Source organism: Vipera ursinii (genome assembly GCF_947247035.1).
Source record: "Vipera ursinii genome assembly, chromosome: 1".
In the NCBI taxonomy this organism is placed as follows: Eukaryota; Metazoa; Chordata; class Lepidosauria; order Squamata; family Viperidae; genus Vipera; species Vipera ursinii.
Window position 1 is genome coordinate 192,772,401 of NC_139512.1, and position 23,523 is coordinate 192,795,923.

The window sequence follows — 23,523 nt, forward strand, 5'->3', positions numbered from 1 at the left end:
ACAAAGAAGAGGGAGTCAAGCGATTCTCCAAACTCCTGAAGGCAGGACAAGAAGCAATGGATGGACACTAATCAAGGAGAAGAGCAACCTAGAACTAAGGAGAAACTTCCTGACATTTAGAACAATTAAACAGTAGAACAACCTGCCTCCAGAAGCTGTGAATGCTCCAACACTGGAAGTTTTTAAGAAGAGACTGGACAGCCATTTGTCTGAAATGGTATAAGGTTTCCTGCCTGAGCAAGGGGTTGGACTAGATGACCTCCAAGATTCCTTCCAACATTGTTGTTGTTGTTGTTGTTGTTGTTGTTGTTGTTGTTGTTGTTGTGTGTTTGGAAACACTGATCTAAGCCATTCATGGAAGAGACCCAAGTAATTCTGCTCAAAAAATATCCTGATAATCATTAGAGGAAGAATTTGAGGAAGATATTTATGGTCTCAATTAACAGAATAATTACAAAGACCATCTCTATGCAGAGAACTGGCTAGTGACTTTTTAAAGAAAGCAAAGCAATATATCATCTTTTATTAAAAAAACACCCTGTGGTATTGTTTATTCCAGAATATACAATTATCTAATTAATAGCACTAAATTTTAGCAAGAGCTATACTATACTGTTTTTCTGTAGTTGCTTCCTATATTTAGTTTCTGACATGTTTTTTTTCTTTTTTAGTTTCTATCCACAGTTATTATTATTATTTTTTTTAAAAACTTTCCTTTTTCCCTGTGTTCCCTTATACCTCTTTCACTTATTATTTTGGAACAAGCTGAGTTATTTATAAATTAAAAACTAGCTTCAGTCATATCTAATTTCTACTGATCCTGTGATAACTTTGTTACAAATGGTCCATTATACAGTTATATGTTTCCAGACTGTATGGACATGGAATGAAGGTCCTCACCAAAACCCTTTGAAAAATCCTCAAATATGGGGACGCGGGCCCTCTCAGCAAACACATCAGCGTTATTCACCAGAGCTTCCTTTATGGTCTCATATCCCGTTAGCACCACTATTTTCTGGACTCCCAGTTGGATTTTGAACACAGGTCCATACTGTTTGGATAGCTGGAACAAAGAAAGGGAGAGAGAGAGAGCTATGGTCAAAAAAAGTGACCCTTTATAAATCACGATGAGAATATGTACATTTTGCAGATTGAAATACACATGCACAATAATAAAAAATATTTACCTAAGAAAAAAGACCATTTATGAAATGTACAGGCCAAGCAGTAAGACTTTGTTGTTGTTGTTAGCTGCGAAGTCGTGTCCGACCCATCACGACCCTATGGACAACGTTCCTCCAGGCCTTCCTGTCCTCTACCATCTTCTGGAGTCCATTTAAGCTCACGCCTACTGCTTCAGTGACTCCATCCAGCCACCTCATTCTCTGTCGTCCCCTTCTTCTCTTGCCCTCAATCTTTCCCAGCATTAGGCTCTTCTCCAGTGTTCTGTTCCCCCCTCCCGGAGTAGAAACAAAACAAGCAGGCACAACTGCTTGGTGGAGCAGTGGGCTAATCCCTCCTTAAGTAACACCAGCTGGCTGCAATTAGTGCAGGTTCGCATCCCACCAGACTCAAGGTTGACTCAGCCTTCCATCCTTCCGAGGTAGGTAAAATGAGGACCCAGATTGTTGGGGGCAATAAGCTGACTTTGTAATAATGCCGCTGGGGGGGGGGGCACGAAAGCCCTAATAAGCAGGCATATACATAGAATGAAGGCTATTGCTAAGCACATTGCTTTGTGCTTTAAATTGTAAGGCACCGTGAGTCTTCGGAGAAGGGCGGGATATAAATGGGATTAAAAAATAAAAAAAAATAAAACAATAAAAAAACTAGCAAGAGTTAATTCTACAGGCTTTAGTTAATTGCCTTCTGATAAGGCTTTGGCAGCAACATAGGCTCGTTACCTCAAATTGCAGCTGGAATGAGATAACGTCCAAGCAAACAGTCCAGTAGCAAATGTACAGAAGCATTGCCAAGAATTCAGACCAGGGTTTCAAACAAGAAGCAGAGTTCCAAAGATGTGACCAGAAATTGTTTAAACTATTGCTCGTCACAAAGTTCTGAGAGCAGCCACACCCCCTTTTATACCTTATGGAGTGTGGCTCAATGACTCAGCTACTCCCTGGCCCTCCTACCCAACCTGCGTGGCTGCAAAATCTTGGCCCTGCATCTTTCTCGAGGATCTAGCCATGAATCATCTTCGCTAGACTGCTGCAGCTGCTCGAACTCCCTCCCAACCTGGCTACTCCCATTCTGCTCCTCTCGGCCTCCAGATGGAGATGGAGGCCTTGCCAGAGAGGAGGGCCCCAGCGAGGGAGGCCAGTTCCTCCCCATCATCCTCAGTGTCCTCTTCCTCAGTTAGGACAGGCGCAGGGGTTGGGGCCACAACACCATCCCCCACTGCAGGGCCCTTTCCCTGGGTCTGACGGTCAGGATTGGGTCGAGATGGGAATTGTTCATGAAATGCCTGCATGAGGTTGGGGGTACAAACTGTGGAAGTGTCGACCCAGGAGAAGTCCTCAGGCCCGCACCCTTTCCACTCAACCAAATATTGAAAACGCCCTTTAAGCCAATGGGAGTCCCGAATACTGGCCACCTCATACTCTGTTTATCCGTCCTGGTCGGGTGTAGGCAGTGGAGCAGGAACTGTCGGGAGTTGAAGGGAACACGAAGGGGCTTCGGGGACCAGCAAGGATCAGTGGAAGACCAGGTGGATCCACATGGAGCGTGGCAGAGTCAACTGGTAGGCCACAGGGTTGATCACCACTTCGATCGGGAATGGGCCGATGTATCGATGATCAAGTTTCTTTACCGGTCGGTCAGTCGGGAGATGCCTCGTGGATAACCACACTCAATCTCTGACCACCAGCGGTGGCATTGCCTGTTGGGAGCAGTCGGCAAACCGTTTATAGTCCTCCTTGGCCCAGATCAATTGGTGACATACCAATTGTTGGACTGCATGCAACTCTGACAGAAAGTCCTAGGTCTCGGGAACCGGGGAATCTGAGGGAGCCAGAGGGAAGAGCCATGGATGGTACCCCACGTTGGCATAGAATGGGGTGGTCTGGGTGGAGGTGTGTTGGGAGTTGTTAAAGGCAACCCCCGCTAGGGAGAGGTAATCGGCCCAGTTGTCCTGCTGTTGGTTCACGAAACAGCGCAGGTACTGCTCCAGGATGCCAATTACCTTCTCCATCCCCCCATCAGTCTCAAGATGGTGTGCCGATGACAAGCACACCTTCACCTCCAACGCGGCCATCAGGCTTTTCCAAAATTGTGCTGTGAATTGCACACCATGATCTGACACTACCCTGTCTGGCAAGCTGTGGAGATGGAAGACATGCTGCAGGAACAACCAGGCAGTCGTCCGGGCCGTTGGCAGCCCATGACATGGAATAAAGTGTGCCATTTTGGTTAACATGTCAACCACTACTAGGACAGTGGTAAACCCTGAGGACAGCAGCAAGTCTGTTAAGAAGTCCATGGAGATTGCTCCCCATGGTCTCTCTGGTGTCGGCAGGGGTTGGAGGAGGCCAGGAGTTGTGCCCATGGCGGCCTTTGCTTGTCGGCACGGCACGCAGGACGTCACATATGCATGTACATCATGCCATACCCGAGGCCACCAAAAGGTCCGGGTCACCAAACTGAGGGTCTTGAAAAACCCAAAGTGCCCTGCCACAGGGTTGTCATGACACTGTGTCATCACAAGGGTTTGGAGTACATAGAGTCACCCCCGATATCTCAGCAAACCCTCCTCCAAAGTCCACGGGAACATGGGACCAACCTCGGCCTTCCTCTGTTGCAACCAGTCGACCAGGCGCTGTGCCTAATGCACCTGAGCCCACAGGTCCACCAGCTCATGGACTGCGGTCAAGGATTCTGCTGGAAGCACCATCCATGGGGGCAGTGGGTCCTTGGTGCGGAGGTACTCCGGCTTGCGGGACATGGCATCTACCCTCTGGTTGTGACCGCTGGGGATGTAGATCACACGAAAGTTGAACCGGGCGAAAAACAAAGACCACCGGATCTGCCGCTGGTTCAACTTTCTGGCTGTTTTCAGGTATTCTAGGTTCTGATGGTCCGTCCGGACCTCCACCTGGTGTCAGGCCCCCTCAACATGATGCCGCCAAGCCTCAAACGTGGCCTTGATAGCCAGCAACTCTTTTTCCCAGATGGTGTAATTGCGCTTGGAAGGATTGAGTTTCCGCAAATAGTAAGTGCAGGGAAAAAGAGTGCCGCCATCCACCGGGGCCTGTAACAACACCTCCCCAAGAGCCATGTCAGATGCATCCATCTCCACGACAAAGGGACGATTCGGATTCGGGTGCCTAATTTAATTTAATTTAATAATGGGACTTATATGCCTCCCTATCTCCTGAAGGACCCAGGGCAGCTAACAACAATAAACCAACAATAAAAACAATAAATACAAATATTAAAAAAAATTAAATTTGCAAAGCCCCATTATTTACTAAAACCAATAAAATAAAGCAATATTAAAACCCCCGTCTTCAGTCCAGGTTGGCCAGTTGGAAAAGGTACAGTATGTCTTTAGGTCGCGACGAAAGGACCAGAGATCTGGGGCCATCCGAAGTTCTCGGGGGAGCTGATTCCAAAGGGCAGGCACTCCAACAGAGAAGGCCCTCCCCCTGGGGGTCGCCAGCCGACATTGTCTGGCCGATGGCACCCTGAGGAGACCCTAAGGACGGGTTCCGTGATGAAAGCCTTCTTGAGGACCTCAAACACCTGTTTCTGCGGGGAACTCCACCAGAACGTGACCTTCTTCTTCAGGAGCTAGGTTAGTGGAACTGTCAGTGTAGTGAAGCCCGGGATAAAGGTCTGGTAATAGTTGGCAAACTCCAGAAGGCGCTGGATATCCTTCACTCGACACAGGGGTTCCCAACTACACAAGGCCTCCACCTTACGCGGGTCCATGGCAATGCCTTCAGGAGAGATGATGTGGCTAAGGAACTCTATGGAAGTCTGGAAGAAAAGGTATTTCTCCAGGTTCACATAGAGTTGATGCTCCCGAAGGCACTGCAAGATGAGGCAGATGTTCTGCAGATGGCTTTTCCTGGACCGGGAGTATATTAAGATGTCGTCAAGGTAGACCACCACAAACCTGTCCAACATGTCCCGAATAACATTGTTCATCAGATGTTGGAAGACTGCAGGGGCATTGGTCAGCCCAAACAGCATAACGGTATATTCAAAATGACTGTATTGGATGCCAAACGCCGTCTTCCATTCATCCCCCTTTCACATCTGTACCAGATTATAGGCCCCTCAGAGATCGAGCTTGGCGAAGATGGTTGCCTCACGCAGCCTCTCCATCAGATCCGGGATGAGTGGCAGGGGGTACCAATTCCGCACCATGATGGCGTTCAGTCAACGGTAATCGCAACACAAATGTAGATCCCCCGTCTTCTTCTTAACGAAGAGGACTGGGGCTGAGATTGGGGACGATGAAGGCTGAATGAACCCCCTGGCCAGGTTCTTGTCCAAAAAGTCCTGCAAAGCGACCAACTCGGGCTCCGACATTGGGTACAGGCGTCCCACTGGCAGTGGCGCATTGGGCAGAAGGTTCGCGGGGCAATCGTAGGACCAGTGTGGGGGCAAACAGTTCTCCTCCTTCTCGCTGAACACATCCGTGAAGTCCATCAGGTCAGGAGGCAAGGAGCCAGCAGGGGCGGAGACTTCCTGGCTAGCACAGGTGTGGCAGACGTGGTCTACACACTGCAGGCTCGGAAAAGAGATGGTGTTCTGTGACCACGTCACCTGAGGGTCGTGGGTCCAAAGCCAGGCCATACCCAGGACCAAAGGGAGATGGAGGTTTGCCGTGATATAAAACTGAATCACCTCCTCATGTGCCCCAATGGCTAGGTGCAAAGTTTGGGTGGCAGACTTAATGGGGCCTGATACAAGCTCCCGCCCATCAATGGTCTCTATCCTCAACAGAGGGTCCACTGGAGTCAAGGGAACACCAAAATGGGCCGCAAAGTCCTGGTCCATAAAATTGGTCGTGACCCCTGAATCCACCAGCACATGCGTTTGGATTTTTCCCCCCCGGTCGATCAGACAAAAAGACCCGAGTGTCCAAAATCAGATGTCGAGGGGGTCCAGAGTCCATGTCTGATGTTCCTGGTGGGGGTGTAGTGCGTGCCTGGCCTAAGGTTTCCCCTAAACCGGGCCTGCCCCATTTCCTGACTGGTCAGTCTGAGCCCAAGACCCAGGGCCAGACTTTGGCACCCCACTGTGCTTCCTGGGACAGGAGGCGGTGAAATGTCTGGGCTCCCCACAATACAAACACAACCCCCCTTGGCATCTCCAAGTCCTCTCCTGCGCTGTCAGGTGAGGTCTGGCCACTCCCAGCTCCATTGGCTCCTCAGCAGATGCCACAAAACGTGGGACGACCTGGGACGCGTTTGGTGTAGGACTTGGATGTGCAGGTGCAGATGGCGGCATGGGCAATGCTTGGACGGGTCTTTCAAAGTTGGAGGCAAGCATCAATGCAAAGGCACTGGACCACCAGGGCGTCAAGGGTCGGGGGAGCCTCTACACAGACCAGTTCATCCTGAAGCTCATCTGAAAGCCTGTCTTGGAAAGCATCCAGCAATGCCGCCTCATTCCAAGCTGAGTCCTGGGACAACAGCCGGAAGTCAGAGATATAATCCTGCAGGGGGCATTTTCCTTGCCGGAGGTCTTTGATGCGTCTGGCTACAGTCTGAGTGCGGATGGGGTCCTCACACATGAGCCTCATGTGTTGCCAGAAGCCCTGGTAATCGGTTAACAAAGGGCTGTTCTGAGTTAACAACGGCGTGACCCATTGGGTGGCAGAGCCAGAAAGAAAGCTAATTACAAACCCCACCCTAGTCTGGTCATCAGGGAAATCCTCTGGCCTCATAGAAATAAACAATTGGCACTGTCCCATGAAGGTCGAGAACATCTCAGGCTGTCCAGAAAACTTATCTGGCACTGCTACTGGGCATTTCTGACGGGGAAGAGGGATTGGAGGAGCATTCAGCAGAGTGAGTTGTGCAGACAATTGGCTACCTGCTGTTGTAGGAGTTGATTGTCTGCCTGCAGCTGCTGTAACTGCTGTAGCTGCATCTGCTGCTGCTGTTGTTGGTCCATCTTAGGTAAAAGATGGTCTGTTTGTCAGGAGGACGAACAACTTGATCTGTTCCCCCCTCCCGGAGTACAAACAAAACAAGCAGACACGACTGTTGTTGTTAGCTGCGAAGTCGTGTCCGACCCATCGCGACCCTATGGACAACATTCCTCCAGGCCTTCCTGTCCTCTACCATCTTCTGGAGTCCATTTAAGCTCACGCCTACTGCTTCAGTCACTCCATCCAGCCACCTCATTCTCTGTCGTCCCCTTCTTCTATTGCCCTCGATCTTTCCCAGCATTAGGCTCTTCTCCAGTGAGTCCTTCCTTCTCATTAGGTGGCCAAAGTATTTGAGTTTTAGCTTCAGGATCTGGCCTTCTAAAGAGCAGTCAGGATTGATCTCCTCTAGGACTGGCCGGTTTTATCGCCTTGCAGTCCAAGGGACTCGCAGGAGTCTTCTCCAGCACCATAGTTCAAAGGCCTCAATTCTTTGGCGCTCAGCCTTTCTTATGGTCCAACTTTCACTGCCATACATTGCAACTGGGAAGACCATCGCCTTGACTATACGCACTTTTGTTGACAGGGTGATGTCTCTGCTTTTTAGTGTGCTGTCTAGATTTGCCATGGCTTTCCTCCATAGGAGCAAGCGTCTTTTAATTTCTTGGCTACAGTCCCCATCTGCAGTGATCTTGGAGCCTAGGAAAATAAAATCTGTCACTACCTCCAATTCTTCCCCATCTTTTTGCCAGGAATTGAGAGGGCCGGATGCCATGATCTTGGTTTTCTTAATGTTAAGTTTCAACCCAAGTTTTGCACTCTCCTTCTTCACCCGCAACAAGAGGCTCTTTAGTTCTTCTTCACTTTCTGCCATTAGAGTGGTATCATCTGCATATCTTAGGTTGTTGATATTTCTTCCGGCAATCTTAATTCCAGTTTTTGATTCATCTAGCCCTGCCTTTCTCATGATATGCTCTGCATATAAGTTAAATAGGCAGGGCGACAGTATACAGCCTTGCCGGACTCCTTTCCCAATTTTGAACCAATCAGTGGTTCCGTGTCCAGTTCTCACTGTTGCTTCTTGACCCGCATATAGGTTTCTCAAGAGACAAATAAGATGGTCTGGTACTCCCATCTCTTTAAGAACTTGCCACAGTTTGTTATGATCCACACAATCAAAGGCTTTAGCATAGTCAATGAAGCAGAAGTAGATATTTTTCTGGAACTCCCTAGCTTTCTCCATGATCCAGCGTATGTTGGCAATTTGATCTCTAGTTCCTCTGCCTCTTCGAAATCCTGCCTGTACTTCTGGTAGTTCTCGATCCACATACTGCTGAAGTCTAGCTTGTAGGATTTTAAGCATGACTTTACTAGCATGAGAAATGAGAGCAATGGTGCAATAGTTTGAACATTCTTTGGCACTGCCTTTCTTTGGAATTGGAATGTAAACTGATCTTTTCCAATCCTGTGGCCACTGTTGAGTTTTCCAAATTTGCTGGCAAATAGAGTGTAGCACTTTTACTGCACTGTCTTTTAAGATTTTGAATAGCTCAGCTGGAATACTGTCACCTCCACTAGCTTTGTTGTTGCTCAGCTTTTCTAAGGCCCACTTCACTTCACATTCTAGGATGTCTGGCTCGAGGTCAGTGACCACCTCATTGTGGTTGTCAGGGACGTTAAGCTCATTCTTGTATAGTTCTTCTGTGTAATTTTGCCACCTCTTCTTAATCTCTTCTGCCTCTGTTAGGTCCCTGCCATTTTGGTCCTTTATCATGCCCATTTTTGCATGAAACGTTCCCTTCATCTCTCCAATTTTCTTGAAAAGATCTCTGGTCCTCCCTATTCTATACAAATTTAATAAAATAAATAAATAAATAAATAAATATTGTTTTCTTCTATTTCTTTGCACTGTTCATTTAAGAAGGCATTCTTATCTCTTCTAGCTATTCTCTGGAATTCTGCATTCAATTGGGCATATCTATGTTTTTCTCCCTTGCCTTTCACTTCCCTCCTTTCCTCAGCTATTTGCAAAGCTTCCTCAGACAGCCATTTTGCTTTCTTGCATTTCTTTTTCTTTGGGATGGTTTTGGTTGCTACCTGTTGTACAATGTCGCGAACGTTCCAACAAATTTTAATCCAAAAAGCTTTTATATTTCTACAAGTCCACCACATATGAAAATAGGTGGCTTCTAAACTACCACATCTCCAACATTTAGACTGTAAATTAGGATACATGTTAGACAACTTTTTGGGATCCAGATGCCATCTATAAAACATTTTATAAAAATTTTCTCTTAAATTTTGAGCCTGAGTAAATTTAACATTTCTAACCCAAATTACCACCCAAGTATCCAACGAAATTGATTCCTGAATATTTTGTGCCCACTTTATCATACAATCTTTAACTAGTTCCGTTTCCGAGTCCAGTTCGATTAAAACATTATATATCCTCTTTATATGTGCACGATTTACATCTCTAATTTGTTTTACTAAATTTTCATCTGTAATTGTGATGCCAACCTTCTGATCCAACTTCCACCTAGCTTTCAATTGTGTATATTGAAACCAAGAGTAATTTATGTTTTCTTGTCTTAACTCCTCTAATGATTTAAGTTGCCAATCATTCTCTTCCAATCTAAGTAATTCCTTATAGGAAAACATATTCAAACTCACTCCCATAGATACACCTTCTATCGCATGTCCAGGAATTCCCCAAATCGGTATTTTATAATTTAACTTATAATAATACTTTTTCCAGACACGCAACAAGGCACTACTAAGAATATGAAATTTAAAAGCCCTATCCACCTTCTTATCATAAAGCAAATATGCATGCCACCCGTATACGAAATCCCAACCCTCAAGATGAAGTATTCTCTTATTGGTTAAATTAAGCCAATCGCTAACCCATGTCAAGGCCACCGCATCATAATACAGTTTCAAATTTGGCGCGTTGAGTCCCCCTCTTTCCCTAGCATCTTGTAAAATCTTAAATTTAACTCTTGGTTTTTTCCCCGCCCAAATAAATTTATTAATACCCTTCTGCCATTCATCAAGGTTGGCATCCTTTTTCAATATAGGTATCATTTGAAACAAAAAGAGAAACTTTGGCAGAACATTCATTTTAACAACTGTGATTCTTCCCAGTAAAGATAATTGTAATTTTTTCCAATTATTTAAATCCCTTTGTACCTTCAACCATAATGTTTCATAGTTATTCTTATATAATTTTACATTTGAAGCTGCAATATACACTCCTAAATAGTTAACCTTTTTTACTATTTCAAAACCTGTTAGTTTAATTAACATTTCCCTTTCACTCATAGATATATTCTTAGATAATATCTTAGTCTTATTACTATTCACCTTAAACCCAGAAACCTTACCATACTGAGTTATAATTTCCATCAAATCTATAACCGACAGTATCGGTTGAGATACTATCACAACCAAGTCATCAGCAAAAGCTCTCAATCTATAATCATTCTGTTTTATTTTAATTCCCTTTATCATAGAGGACTCTCAAATTTTAATTAATAAAATCTCTAAAGTTAGAACAAACAATAATGGTAATCCCTGTCTCGTACCTTTTTCAATTTTAAATGTCTCTGTTAGCCCCCCATTAATTATAATTTGTGCAGTTTGTTGTTGATATATAGCTTTAATAGAATGTAGAAATCCTTCTCCAAAATTCATCTCCTCAACAACTCTCAATAAGAATTGCCAATTCAATTGATCAAAAGCTTTCTCTGCATCCAAAAATATCAATGCTGCAGGGACTTGGTTGTTCTTGTCCAAATATTCAAGCAAATTTAAAATTTGACTTACATTATATTTCATATACCTTCCTGATATGAATCCCGATTGATCACTATGAATCGATTGTTTCAAAACTTGCATTAATCTATTAGCCAATACTTTAGCAAAAATAATCTGTATTCAAAAGCGATATAGGTCTATAATTTTTAGGTTGAGTAAGGTCTTGATCCTCCTTTGGAATCCATGATACAAAAGCTGTCCTCCAAGATGGAGGAACTGCTCCTCCAGTCTGAATTTCATTAAACAAAATCTTTAAAGGTTCAATCATTTCAACCAACAACCTTTTATAATAAATTGATGTTAATCCATCTGTTCCCGGGGCCTTGCCCACTTTCAACTGTTTAATAGCTAAAGAGATTTCCTCTGATGTTATTAGGCAATTCATCTCAAGTTGTTGTTCTTTTGAAAGTCTCGGAAAATGAGCTTCCTGTAAATACTTATCTATATCTAAAACTTGTATATTTTCTCTAGAATATAATTTCGAGTAAAAATCTAAAAAACTCCTCTTAATCAGCTTTTGTTGATAGACTTCTTTTCCATTATACTCTATTCTATCTATAGTACGTGACTTCTGTTTTTTCCTTAATTGGTAAGCCAACCACCTACCAGGCTTATTAGCATTACAAAAAGTGTTATGTCTAGCATAATGCAAATTAGTTGCTACTTGGTCAGCCAATAGCATACTAAATTGTTCTTTCAATAAATGTATCGAAATCCTTAAATTATTATCCAATGGATTCAAAATAAAATCTTTCTCTTTAGATTTAATCTCTTCCTCAAGATCTATACATTTTTGCATTTGCTTACGCCTATAAGCATTATTCATATAAATCAAGACCCCTCTCATATAAGCTTTACTGGCGTCCCAAACCATTCTCATCGATGTACCTTTATGCATATTCATAACAAAAAAATCTTTCACATGTTCTCTACATTTCTGCAAGAACACCTCATTTGTAAACAAATTTTCATTCAGTCTCCAGGATCTTCTACTACCATCTTCAGCAAAAAAAACCTCCAACCAAACAGGACTGTGATCTGACAATGTCTTAGGAAAAATCTTTTAAGATTTTGAATAGCTCAGCTGGAATACTGTCACCTCCACTAGCTTTGTTGTTGCTCAGCTTTTCTAAGGCCCACTTCACTTCACATTCTAGGATGTCTGGCTCGAGGTCAGTGACCATCTCATCGTGATTATCAGGGATGTTAAGCTCATTTTTGTATAGTTCTTCTGTGTAATTATGCCACCTCTTCTTAATCTCTTCTGCCTCTGTTAGGTTCCTGCCATTTTGGTCTTTTATCATGCCCATTTTTGCATGAAACGTTCCCTTCATCTCTCCAATTTTCTTGAAAAGATCTCTGGTCCTCCCTATTCTATACAAATTTAATAAAATAAATAAATAAATAAACAAATAAATATTGTTTTCTTCTATTTCTTTGCACTGTTCATTTAAGAAGGCATTCTTATCTCTTCTAGCTATTCTCTGGAATTCTGCATTCAATTGGGCGTATCTTTCTTTTTCTCCCTTGCCTTTCGCTTCCCTCCTTTCCTCAGCTATTTGCAAAGCTTCCTCAGACAGCCATTTTGCTTTCTTGCATTTCTTTTTCTTTGGGATGGTTTTGGTTGCTACCTGTTGTACAATGTTGTGAATCTCTGTCCATAGTTCTTCAGGCACTCTGTCTATCAGATCTAATTCCTTAAATCTATTTGTCACCTCTACTGTATATTCAACAGGGATATGATTTAATTCATACCTGAGTGGCCTAGCGCTTTTCCCTACTTTCTTCAGTTTAAGCTTAAACTTTGCAAGGAGAAGCTCATGGTCTGAGCCACAGTCAGCTCCTGGTCTTGTTTTTACTGACTGTATAGAGCTTCTCCATCTTTGGCTGCAGAGCATATAGTCAATCTGATTTCTGTGTTGACCATCTGGTGATGTCCATGTGTAGAGCCGTCTCTTGGGTTGTTGGAAAAGAGTGTTTGCTATGACCATCGTATTCTCTTGACAAAATTCTATCAGCCTGTGCCCTGCTTCATTTTGTACTCCAAGGCCAAACTTGCCTGTTATTCCGGTTATCTTTTGGCTTCCTACTTTAGCATTCCAATCCCCCATGATGATAAGGACATCATTTTTTGGTGTTAGTTCTATAAGGTGCTGTAGGGCTTCATAGAACCGGTCAATTTCCTCCTTTTCAGCACTGGTGGTTGGGGCATAGACTTGGACTACTGTGATATTGAATGGTTTGCCTTGGATTCGAACTGAGATCATTCTGTCATTTTGAGGATTGTATCCCAGTATTGCTTTTCCTACTCTTTTATTGACTATGAAGGCTACTCCATTTCTTCTGAGGGATTCTTGCCCGCAGTAGTATATCTGATGGCCATCTGAATTAAATTCACCCATTCCTGTCCATTTTAGTTCGCTGATATCTAAGATGTCGATGTTCAGTCTTGTCATCTCTTTTTTGACCACGTCCAGCTTTCCTTGATTCATGGATCTTACATTCCAGGTTTCTATGGAGAAAAAATCTTTACAGCATCGGACTTTCCTTTCACCACCAGATACATCCACAGCTGAGCGTCCCTTCGTCTTTGGCCCAGTCGCTTCATTCTTTCTGGTGCTACTAGTACTAGCCTTCTGCTCTTCCCCAGTAGCTTATTGGACGCCTTCCGACCTGAGGGGCTCATTTTCCAGCGTCATATCATTTTGCCTTTTGGTACTGTCCATAGGGTTTTCATGGCAAAGATACTGGAGTGGTTTGCCATTTCCTTCTCCAGTGGATCATGTTTTGTCAGAACTCTCTGCTATGACCTTTCCGTCTTGGGAGGCCCTGCATGGCATAGCTCATAGCTTCATTGAATTACGCAAGCCCCTTCACCACGACAAGGCAGTAATCCATGAAAAAAGACCATTTATGAAATGTACAGGCCAAGTAGTAAGACGTTGCTGCAGATTCTACATTAGATTCTAGGGCAGAAAAAGATGGAGGGAGGAGGTTATGAGCAGTGGTCTCCAACCTCTCTGGCTTAGCAGACTGGTGGGGTGGGAGAGGGAATGGTTCCACGTGAGTTGCAGGCTTATGTGTGAGCTCCTGAAAATGGAAAATCCAGAAAAGGAAGTAACAACACTAAAAATGGAAATGACTTTCTATATAAATCAGAAGAAATTTGAGAAAGAAGAAGAATAGATTGAATGGAAGACAAATATATCAGAGCAAGCATGGGGAACTGGAATAACAGGAAGACAATTTAACTAATACAAATGGGATAGTCCTTCCAGAAAACTGGCAATTAAATGGTTTCCTTCATTTCAAATAACATATATAATAATAGACGGAGATCTACTTGATTATCTAAAAACACTGATATGGAAGCCTAGTTGGCAAAGGAAGAAAGCCAGAATAAGATTGAAAAAAATTGGGGTTTTGACTTACTAGAGGGGATTTCATATTATTAATTGGAGGGTTAAAGGGAGATGTTGAGATAAGGGGAATTTTGGTTAAAATACTTGGAAATTAGTGGAAAATAAGGATTTTATTTTTTTAATATTTAAAAAATAGACCTAGAAAGGAAAAACAAAATGAATTATTATGAATATCTTTGATTTATTGATTAACCCAAGTAATATACACAATGGTTTTGATTTATTATGGGAAGTTTTAGGCATTGGGTGAGTTTCAAATGTTGTGACTGGATTTTAGTGGGCATGGGCATTGCCCCCCTTTATGACCCACCCATCTTTTTCAGAAGGGATTTGATCACTTGCTTTCATTCATGAAACTCTTCGAATCCTCTGAACTTTAAATAAATGGATCCATTTGGGTTTCCCTCAATTAACCAATCTTAAAGTTATTCCTTGTCCAAATATATTTTTGCTGCAATCAATTTTTGTATTCCTTTCTCAAAGAAATATATTTTTGTTTAAATTTACCCCTAATGAAACATATTTCTAATATAATGTACAGTATTTACACATTACTTATATGGATTTATGTAGTTGTTTACTGAAAATTATACCATGTTTTTATTTGTTTTGGGGGTGAATAAAAATAAATTGGAGTTATTTTAAACTGAACATGGTCACATATATTTCAAAGCCCTCATCTCAAAACTATCCATTTTCTCTTTCAATATATTGTGTTGATGCCTATCAAGAGCTATGGCTGGCATGCATATTTATTGTATGATAAGAAGGTGGATAATGTTTTTAAGACACATATATTAAGGTACGCCCTGTTGCGAGTCTGGAAAAAATATCAATATAAGTTAAATTATAAAATACCAATTTGGGCAATACCTAGACATGTGATAGAAAATATAAGTTTGGGATTTAAACATGATGTGATTTCATATAAAGAAATTCTTAGATTGGAAAGGAATGTATGACAACTAAAGCCATTTAATATTTTAAAAGAAGAAAAGATAGTACAAACTTGGTTTCAGTATGGGCAGATACAAGCTAGATGGAAAGAAGATCAGAAAATTGGTATTACAACAACTGATGAAAATTTGGTAAAACAAATTAGAGATCAAAGTCAAGCGCATATAAGAAGGATATACAATGCATTGTTAGAAATAGATTCAGAAACGGAACTTGTTAAAAACTGTATGATACAATGGGCCCAGAATATTCAGGAGTCAATAACGATGGATACTTGGGAAAAAATCTGGGTAAGAAATGTAAAATTTACACAGGCACAAAATTTAAGAGAGAACTTTTATAAAATGTTTTATAGATGGCATTTAGATCCTAAAAAATTAGCATGTATGTATCCAAATTATCAACCTAAATGTTGGAGGTGTGGTTGTGACGATGCAATGTACTATCATATATGGTGGACTTGCAAAAAAGTTAAAGCTGTTTGGATTAAAATTTGGTGGAATATGCAGAAGATATTTAAGAAAAAGATAAGGTTTTCTCCGCAGTTATTTCTGTTGGGTATTATTACAGATTGTACTGTTATAGAAACTAAATTGATGTTGAATTTAATAACAGCAGCAAGACTTTTGGTATCACAATATTGGAAGAAGGAGGATCTGCCTACTATAGAAGAGTGGACTCTAAAAGTTTCGAACCTAGCAGAAATGGCAAAAATTTCAGCATATTTGAAAGATCACTCGCAACAAAGATACATTTCGGAATGGAGAAGATGGATTGATTACCGTACATTCAGAATAAATATGGGACTAAAAAGTTTCATTTAGCATATGAATATTAGAATTTAATAAGATGCATTGTTATTTAGCTACGTTTAATGGGAGTTAAAGTGCGATAGAATTTAAAGTGTATTTATAGATAGCATATTTTAGCTTAAGCTTGTTAGATGCAATACCCTGTATTCAGCTCTGGGAAGTCGGGGGGAGGGGGAGGGAAGGGTGGGCTTTATAGGGAAGTGGGGGGAAATCGGGGGGAAGGGGAGGGAAGGGCGGGTTTATGAGGAGGGGGTTCAATTTATGTTTAAAATGTACTGTAAAACTTTTTAATAAAAAAAGAGATCTACCTAGATTCAGGGCTTAGATTTTAAAAAAAAGAATGAATAGGATATTCTTTTAAATGTCGGGAATGAATGAGCTGTTTGATTTAATAAGAGCATTTCTCTTTAGTCAGAGCAAGCTTCAATTTCCCTGGCTTACAAAAGTCACAGAATACTGCAATTTTCCCCTGCAACAGAAAGGATAAAAACATGTTACCTCTAACATTGTCTGGTAAGGTTTCTTCAGATCCATGATGTGGAGGTTTCCAATGACAGGCAAAGGCCTGGGTCCTGGTGGAAAATCTTTGGAGGTCTTCTTCCAGGGGTTGCCCATTCTCAAAAGCAGCATAATCATAAGTGTAGATAGGAACAGTATTGAAATAGGAACCATCCAACCCATTTTTCTTTTTAACAGGGAAGTTCTTTAGCGACTCTAATGGAACATTTGCAACACAATATGATCAGAGACAATGTCTGCCAAAGTATGCCCTATCTTTACCCAGTCCTGTAAACAGAGTGTCCCGGGCTCCGGATACCAAGGACAATGTTTCCCTATCTCTCCTATGAGCTTCTTTATCTCTGCCACAGGTGCTTTAAGCCCTGACTTTTGTAGCAGGAAGGTAAGTTCCTCTACATGCTGCTGCTGCTGATGAGATAGATTGCAACCCATACTTACCTCAGAGGGGTCCCGTAGAATAAAGGTGCCTTGGGATGTATTCCAGATGAAGATAAATATGTTGAAAGTTGCTCCCCCGAAGGGAGGTTCCTTTTGTTTGTCTTTAAAGATTTATGATCCCTATTAATTTGTTTTTAAAGATCTATAGTCCCTGTTCAGGGCTCCAGATGTGGTATTCAGAGACCAGTCAACGCAGGGTGTCCCAAATATGTCTGTCTGCCTAGACAGAGTTTATTGTCTTATATACAGTTTTAACAAGCAGGAAATATGCACAGCAAAAGCATTGTTTATTGGTGTACTCCCTAGTAAATCTTAGAGAACATCCAAACATTCCATTCCAGGGCAGACTCCTTCATATCTAGCTAGTTCCTTGTAGTCCTTGGCAGTGCTAATTGGAATGAGCTCATAGTGTGTTAGGCATATGGTGTTAGCCTACAATGTTGGGTTGAAAATATATTAACCATAATGCTATGTCTTTAAGAAGTTAATTGGCCAATGGGTGTGTAAGTGTTCTCATGGCCATAAGAGGAAGCTAGGAACGTAGCTTCTCTCTCTCTCTGAATTCACTGATCTCTACTATTACTGTTTTTGCTCTGCTGTTGGTTTACTACTGTTGTAACCTGAACTGTGTATTGACCTCTGGACTGGTAAGAAGACTTTGTAGTTTGGATTACTCTTTGGACTGTTGCTATTGTTTATGACCTGGACTGTTTATTTTTTGACTGTGCATTTTTGTTCTTACACCACCTTCAAAAGTAAACTACTTTTTGTTTTTATAACTCAGTGTATTCCTGTGTGTGACTTTTACTGCTCTCAGTACCATTCCTTGTCTGTGCAACTCTTTGGTAGCACAAGGAGACCTCTGCACAACTAAATTCCTTAACACTGGTTATGGGCCCAGGCCTGTACTGAGAGTTAGTACACACAGTATCCTAGCTGAGTTTGTGTTAGCTATTTGGTGTAAAATGGCACAAGAACTGTTGTCAGGCATCTCCTGGATAACCCAGTTGGATGGGACAAACTATGTTTCCTGGTCCACGAAATGCTGCTTGCTTTTGCGCAAGGAAGGACTATGGACTGTTGTAAATAACCCACCAGATACTACTGCTTGGGATCCAGATGATGAAGAGGATGCAAAGAAGTTAGACGACTTTAAACGTAGCAATGAGAAAGCTCTTTGCATTATTGGACTAACACTGAATGACCAGCAGCTTGTCCATATTCGTGGTGAGGAGTCTGCTGCTAGGTGTTGGCACGTTTTGCGAAGGCTTTATGTTCGAGACAGTGTGGGTGCACATATAAAACTTACACGTAAGCTGTTTAGGGCTCGTTTGCAGAAGAATGGAGATATACTGACCCATTTAAATTACATGAAGGCAACTTTTCAAGAGCTTCATGAAAAGGAGCTGATTTTTTCAGAGTTGCATCAGGTCTACATCATTCTGTCATCTTTGGATGAGAGTTATGATGGGTATGTTTCTTCTTTGGAAGTCCTGACCAGAGAGGAACTGACATTGACTAACATTACTGGGAGACTGCTGGAAGAGTCCAGAAGGAGGTGTGACAGAGACCAGCTGAGAGAGACACAGCCACGAGAGGAGCAGCCATTCACCACTGCTTACAACGTCAAGAAATGTTATTCTTGTGGGGCTAAAGGGCATATGGCCAAATTCTGTAGAAAGGGTAAAAAACAGAATGTAAATAGCAGTGGGAAGGCTAAGAAGGGCATTGTTTTGGCTATTTCTGGTGAATCAACATCCAGAAATAATGAATTGTGGGTTGTTGATAGTGGGGCTTCACAATGCATTACTAAAGAGAAAAAGAGGTTTATTAATATGAAAAACAGCAACCAATATGTTTCACTGGCAAACGGTTGGAAGATGAAGGCCTCTGGTGAAGGTAATTCCTATTGTCCATGCATTGAGGAACAGTTACCTATGTTATATATACCTAAACTGAGATTCAACCTGTTATCTGTAAGGGAATTGGTTAAAGTTGGGTTTGTGGTAACATTCAGAGGGGAGCAATGCACTATTGAAAGGAATGGAACCTGTGTAACTGCTAATTTGAAAAATGGTTTATTCGTTATCACAAGTAACCAGGTTAGTACAGTTAAAGCTAACTCAATATGTGAGAACAAGAAGCCACATGATGAATGTATACATTTATTGCATAGGCGGTTAGGGCATGTAAACTTTAACTCACTACGTAAAACAGTTAAGTTAGTAGAGGGAATTAAACTGAAGCCATGTAGTAAGTATTTGAATTGCAATGCCTATAATCAGGAAAAGAGTAAGGCAACTCCTGCAAACAGGTTAAACAGTTTCAAAACAACTGTACCTTTGGAAGTTGTGTTTACTGATTTAATTGGACCCATGAAGCCAAGTTTAGGAGGGTCTTGCTATATTTTAAGTATATTGGACCACTACTCTCGATATGGATTTTGTTATCTGCTTAAGTCAAAGGCAGACACTTTCCAACAATTTGCAAACTGGCTGAAGTTTGTGGAAAGAAAAACAAAGAGAAAGGTTCAGTGTATAATTACTGATAATGGCACTGAATTTACAAACAAGCGTTTTGTTGATATGCTACAATCAGCTGGCATTGAGCATAAACGTTCAGCCCCTTATAGGCCACAACATAATGCATTTGTTGAGAGACGTGGGCAAACGTTACAAGCCATGATGAGAACCATGTTACAAGATTCTGGCTTAACAGAAGGGGGGAGGCAGCAAAATGTGCAAACCATGTTCTGAATATAGTTGTTAATACTTCTACTGGTAAAATACCATACACAATATGGCATGGTAGAAGACCAAACCTTGATTACCTGCACACATTTGGCACCCCAGCTTGGGTCCACATTCCTGCACAACTCAGGAGTAAAGGCCAACATAGGGCTAGGCAATTATACTTTGTAGGTTACGAAGCTAACCATAGATCCTATCGTTTCTGGGAACAAGGCACAACTAATGTATATAACAGTGCAAATGCAAAATTTCTTGAGCACGTTGGTTGGGATAGGTTAGAGCAAGAAACTGTTAATACTGATACTCTAGTGTTTGAGGACTCCCATGATAATGTAACTAGTTATGATAATACATCTCCTGTAAATATAAAAGATGAAGAAAAGATAGGGGAGATAAAAAGAGGAATCAGAGGAAGGAAAGGAGTCAGAAACTCAAAACCCTGTAATTCCTTGGCGTTCAACGCGTATCAGACATCCACCTGATCGTTATGAAGCTAGTATATGTCAAGTTAATGTAGAGCCATCTAACTATGATGAGATCAGGATGTATCCTGAAAAGGAACAGGCATCATGGAAAGCTGCAATGAACAGGGAGTTGAAGTCTTTGCAGGATCTTAAGGTCTATGAGAAAGCTAAACTGCCACCTGGTGAGCAAGCTATAGGTTGTAAATGGATATATAAGATAAAGAAGGGTGTAGATGGGACTGTAACCCATAAGGCACGTTTGGCTGCACAAGGTTTTGCCCAAACAACTGAGGATTATGACGAGGTGTTTGCACCCAGTCTGAGGGCAACTACTTTAAGTCCATTAGACAAAAACACATAAGCTTGTCTACAATGGAGGCTGAATTTTCATGTTTATCAGTGTTATGTACAGAACTGCTAGTGTACAAACAATTATTGTTATATATGGGTTTAAATGTAAAGGATCCATTCATTGTATATGAGGACAATCAAGCTGCGATAAAGATGGCTAATAATGCTGCAGTAAGAACAAGATCTAAACATACTGATCTTCGTTATTTAAATGTCAGACAATGTGTCAAGGACAAATTAATACAGCTAGAGTATTGTTCATCTGATGTAAATATTGCAGACCATTTTACGAAGGTACAAAGTGCTGTGAAACACAATGCTAATTGTGAAAGAATGTGCATAAGATTGTAAGAGTTATATATTATTCTACCCAAAGGGGAGAATGTTAGGCATATGGTGTTAGCCTACAATGTTGGGTTGAAAATATATTAACCATAATGCTATGTCTTTAAGAAGTTAATTGGCCAATGGGTGTGTAAGTGTTCTCATGGCCATAAGAGGAAGCTAGGAACGTAGCTTCTCTCTCTCTCTGATTTCACTGATCTCTACTGTTACTGTTTTTGCTCTGCTGTTGGTTTACTACTGTTGTAACCTGAACTGTGTATTGACCTCTGGACTGGTAAGAAGACTTTGTAGTTTGGATTACTCTTTGGACTGTTGCTATTGTTTATGACCTGGACTGTTTATTTTTTGACTGTGCATTTTTGTTCTTACACCACCTCAAAGTAAAATACTTTTTGTTTTTATAACTCAGTGTACTCTTACTGTGTGACTCTTGCTGCTCTCAGTACCTTTCCTTGTCTGTGCAACTCTTTGGTAGCTCAAGGAGACCCTGCACAACAAATTCCTTAACATAGTGCATGTGAATAATAAGATACTAAGACAGGCAGTTTGCTGCACACGGTCCCTTCATATCCTTGACAGCTAGATGTTCAGATTAGGTTTGGTATTTTTGATTACTTTATCAAGTCTTTAACAAGGACCTAGGATAGGCAGATCTGGATGTTTGATGGTGTTACAGATATTGTCACCATCAATTGACTGATGAACGAATTTGTCAATGCCAATGGTGTTCAAGTGGTGCTCCAGTTGTTTTGGGATTGCACCCAAGGCGCCTATTACTTTTGGTATTATCTTTGCTTGCCTTTGCCACAATTGTTCTATTTTTAATTGTAGGTCTTTGCATTTTTTTATCTTCTCCAGTTCTTTCTCTTCTATTCTGCTGTCTCCAGGTACTGCCACATTCACTATCCAGACTTTTTTGTCTTTCTTATTGACAATTGTTAAGTCTGGGGTGTTATGTGGCAGGTGCCTGTCTGTTTGAATTTTAAAATCTCAGAGCAATTTAACTTCTTCATTTTTATGACTTTCTCAATTTTTTGGTCCCACCAGTTCTTGCTTGCAGGCAAATTATATTTCTTGCAGATCTTCCAATGCAACATTGTTGCTACTTTCTCATGCCATTGCTTGCAATCTGTCTGGGTGATCTTCTTGCAGGAGTTTACCAGGTGGTCCCTTGTTTCTTCAGCTTCTTTGCATAGGCAGCACTTACAGTCTGTTCCTGTCTTTTCAATTTTGACTTTGTATGCATTTGTCCTTAAGGCTTGGTCTTGTGCAGCCAGAATTAGTCCCTTGGTCTCTTTCTTCAACTTTTCTGCTCTTAGCCATTGCCAGGTCTTGTTATTATCTGCTTTCTTGCTATTTTTTTAAAAATGTACTGGCCATATAAGTGCTTTTTTTCCCCAAGCCTCCATTCTGTTCTTCATTTGGTCTTTCTTGTAGGCCAGTTTTGTCTCTCTAGTAATCAGTAAGGCTTCCTGGAATATCAACATCAGTGCATCTTTTTTTATTAAATTTTTTAAAATAAATTTTTAAACATAAACCCCACCCCCCTACCCCTAACCCATACCCTAACCCACCCAATACCCCTACCACCACCACCCCACACACACACCCCAACTTCCCAAAGCTGAATACAGGGTATTATTTTCACAATCTTAATCTAAAATATAATTACACTTTAAATCCAATCGCGCTTTAACTCTCCTTAAACATCACAATATATCTCCGTTACAAATATTCTTCGCATATTCCAAATTCTACCATTTCTACCTAATTCAAAACTTTCAAAATCCATTCTTCTATAATAAACAAATCAGCCTTCCTCCAATATAACAGTACCAAAAATTCTACTATAGTTATTAAATTTAATTTCTATAACAATACAATCTATAATAGTACCCTACAAAAATAGTTGGACAAAGAAAAAAGAAAAAAAGAAAGAGAAAAGAGAAACCTTATCTTTTTCTTAAAAATCTTACATATTCCACTAAATTACTTTAACTTTTAAAATTGTAATCTTGTACAATTCAACCATACATAATAATACATTGCATCATCACAACCACATCTCCAACATTTAGAATAACAATTTAAATACATACATACTAATTTTTAAGATCTACTGTAAATACCATCCCCAAATGTCCACCATTATTAGTCCTTGATTATCCTACTATCTTTAACAAGTTCCATTACTAAATCTTGTTTCTATTAATGTCTCCTTACATACACTTGACTTTAATCTCTACTGTTATTATTATTGTTATTCCTTTTTTTATTAAAGAGTTTTACAAAAACAAAATTTTACAATATATCCCCAAATCCCTCCCACCCCAAACCCACCTACTTCCCCCCCACTTCCCAGAGCTAAATACAGGATTATAGTTACAATAATCATATTCTAAATAAAAATTATGCATAGTATACAATTAACCAAATTCATAATGCGCTTTAACTCTCTTTTAACATAACTACAAACAACATACCAATAACAATATCCCACTAAAATCTACTCATAAGCTAAATGGAACTTTTTAGTCCCAT

General features: G+C 41.1%; 1 protein-coding gene and 1 long non-coding RNA gene across 2 annotated transcripts in view; one reads left to right on the plus strand and one right to left on the minus strand.

The window, feature by feature from the left end:
• Positions 1-16,796, minus strand: part of LOC310632522 (cytochrome P450 2K6-like) — a gene marked incomplete at both ends in the record, with an annotated part of 46,335 nt that extends 29,539 nt beyond the window's left edge. Inside the window, 2 exons of the mRNA XM_083349751.1 lie at positions 901-1,063; positions 16,614-16,796. Of these exons, the coding sequence (XP_083205877.1) occupies positions 901-1,063; positions 16,614-16,796 (346 nt within the window). The remainder of the gene's footprint in view (positions 1-900; positions 1,064-16,613) is intronic.
• LOC310632646 overlaps positions 1-23,523 on the plus strand; it is a 1,302,393-nt gene that overhangs the window by 607,220 nt on the left and 671,650 nt on the right. The window lies entirely within an intron of this gene.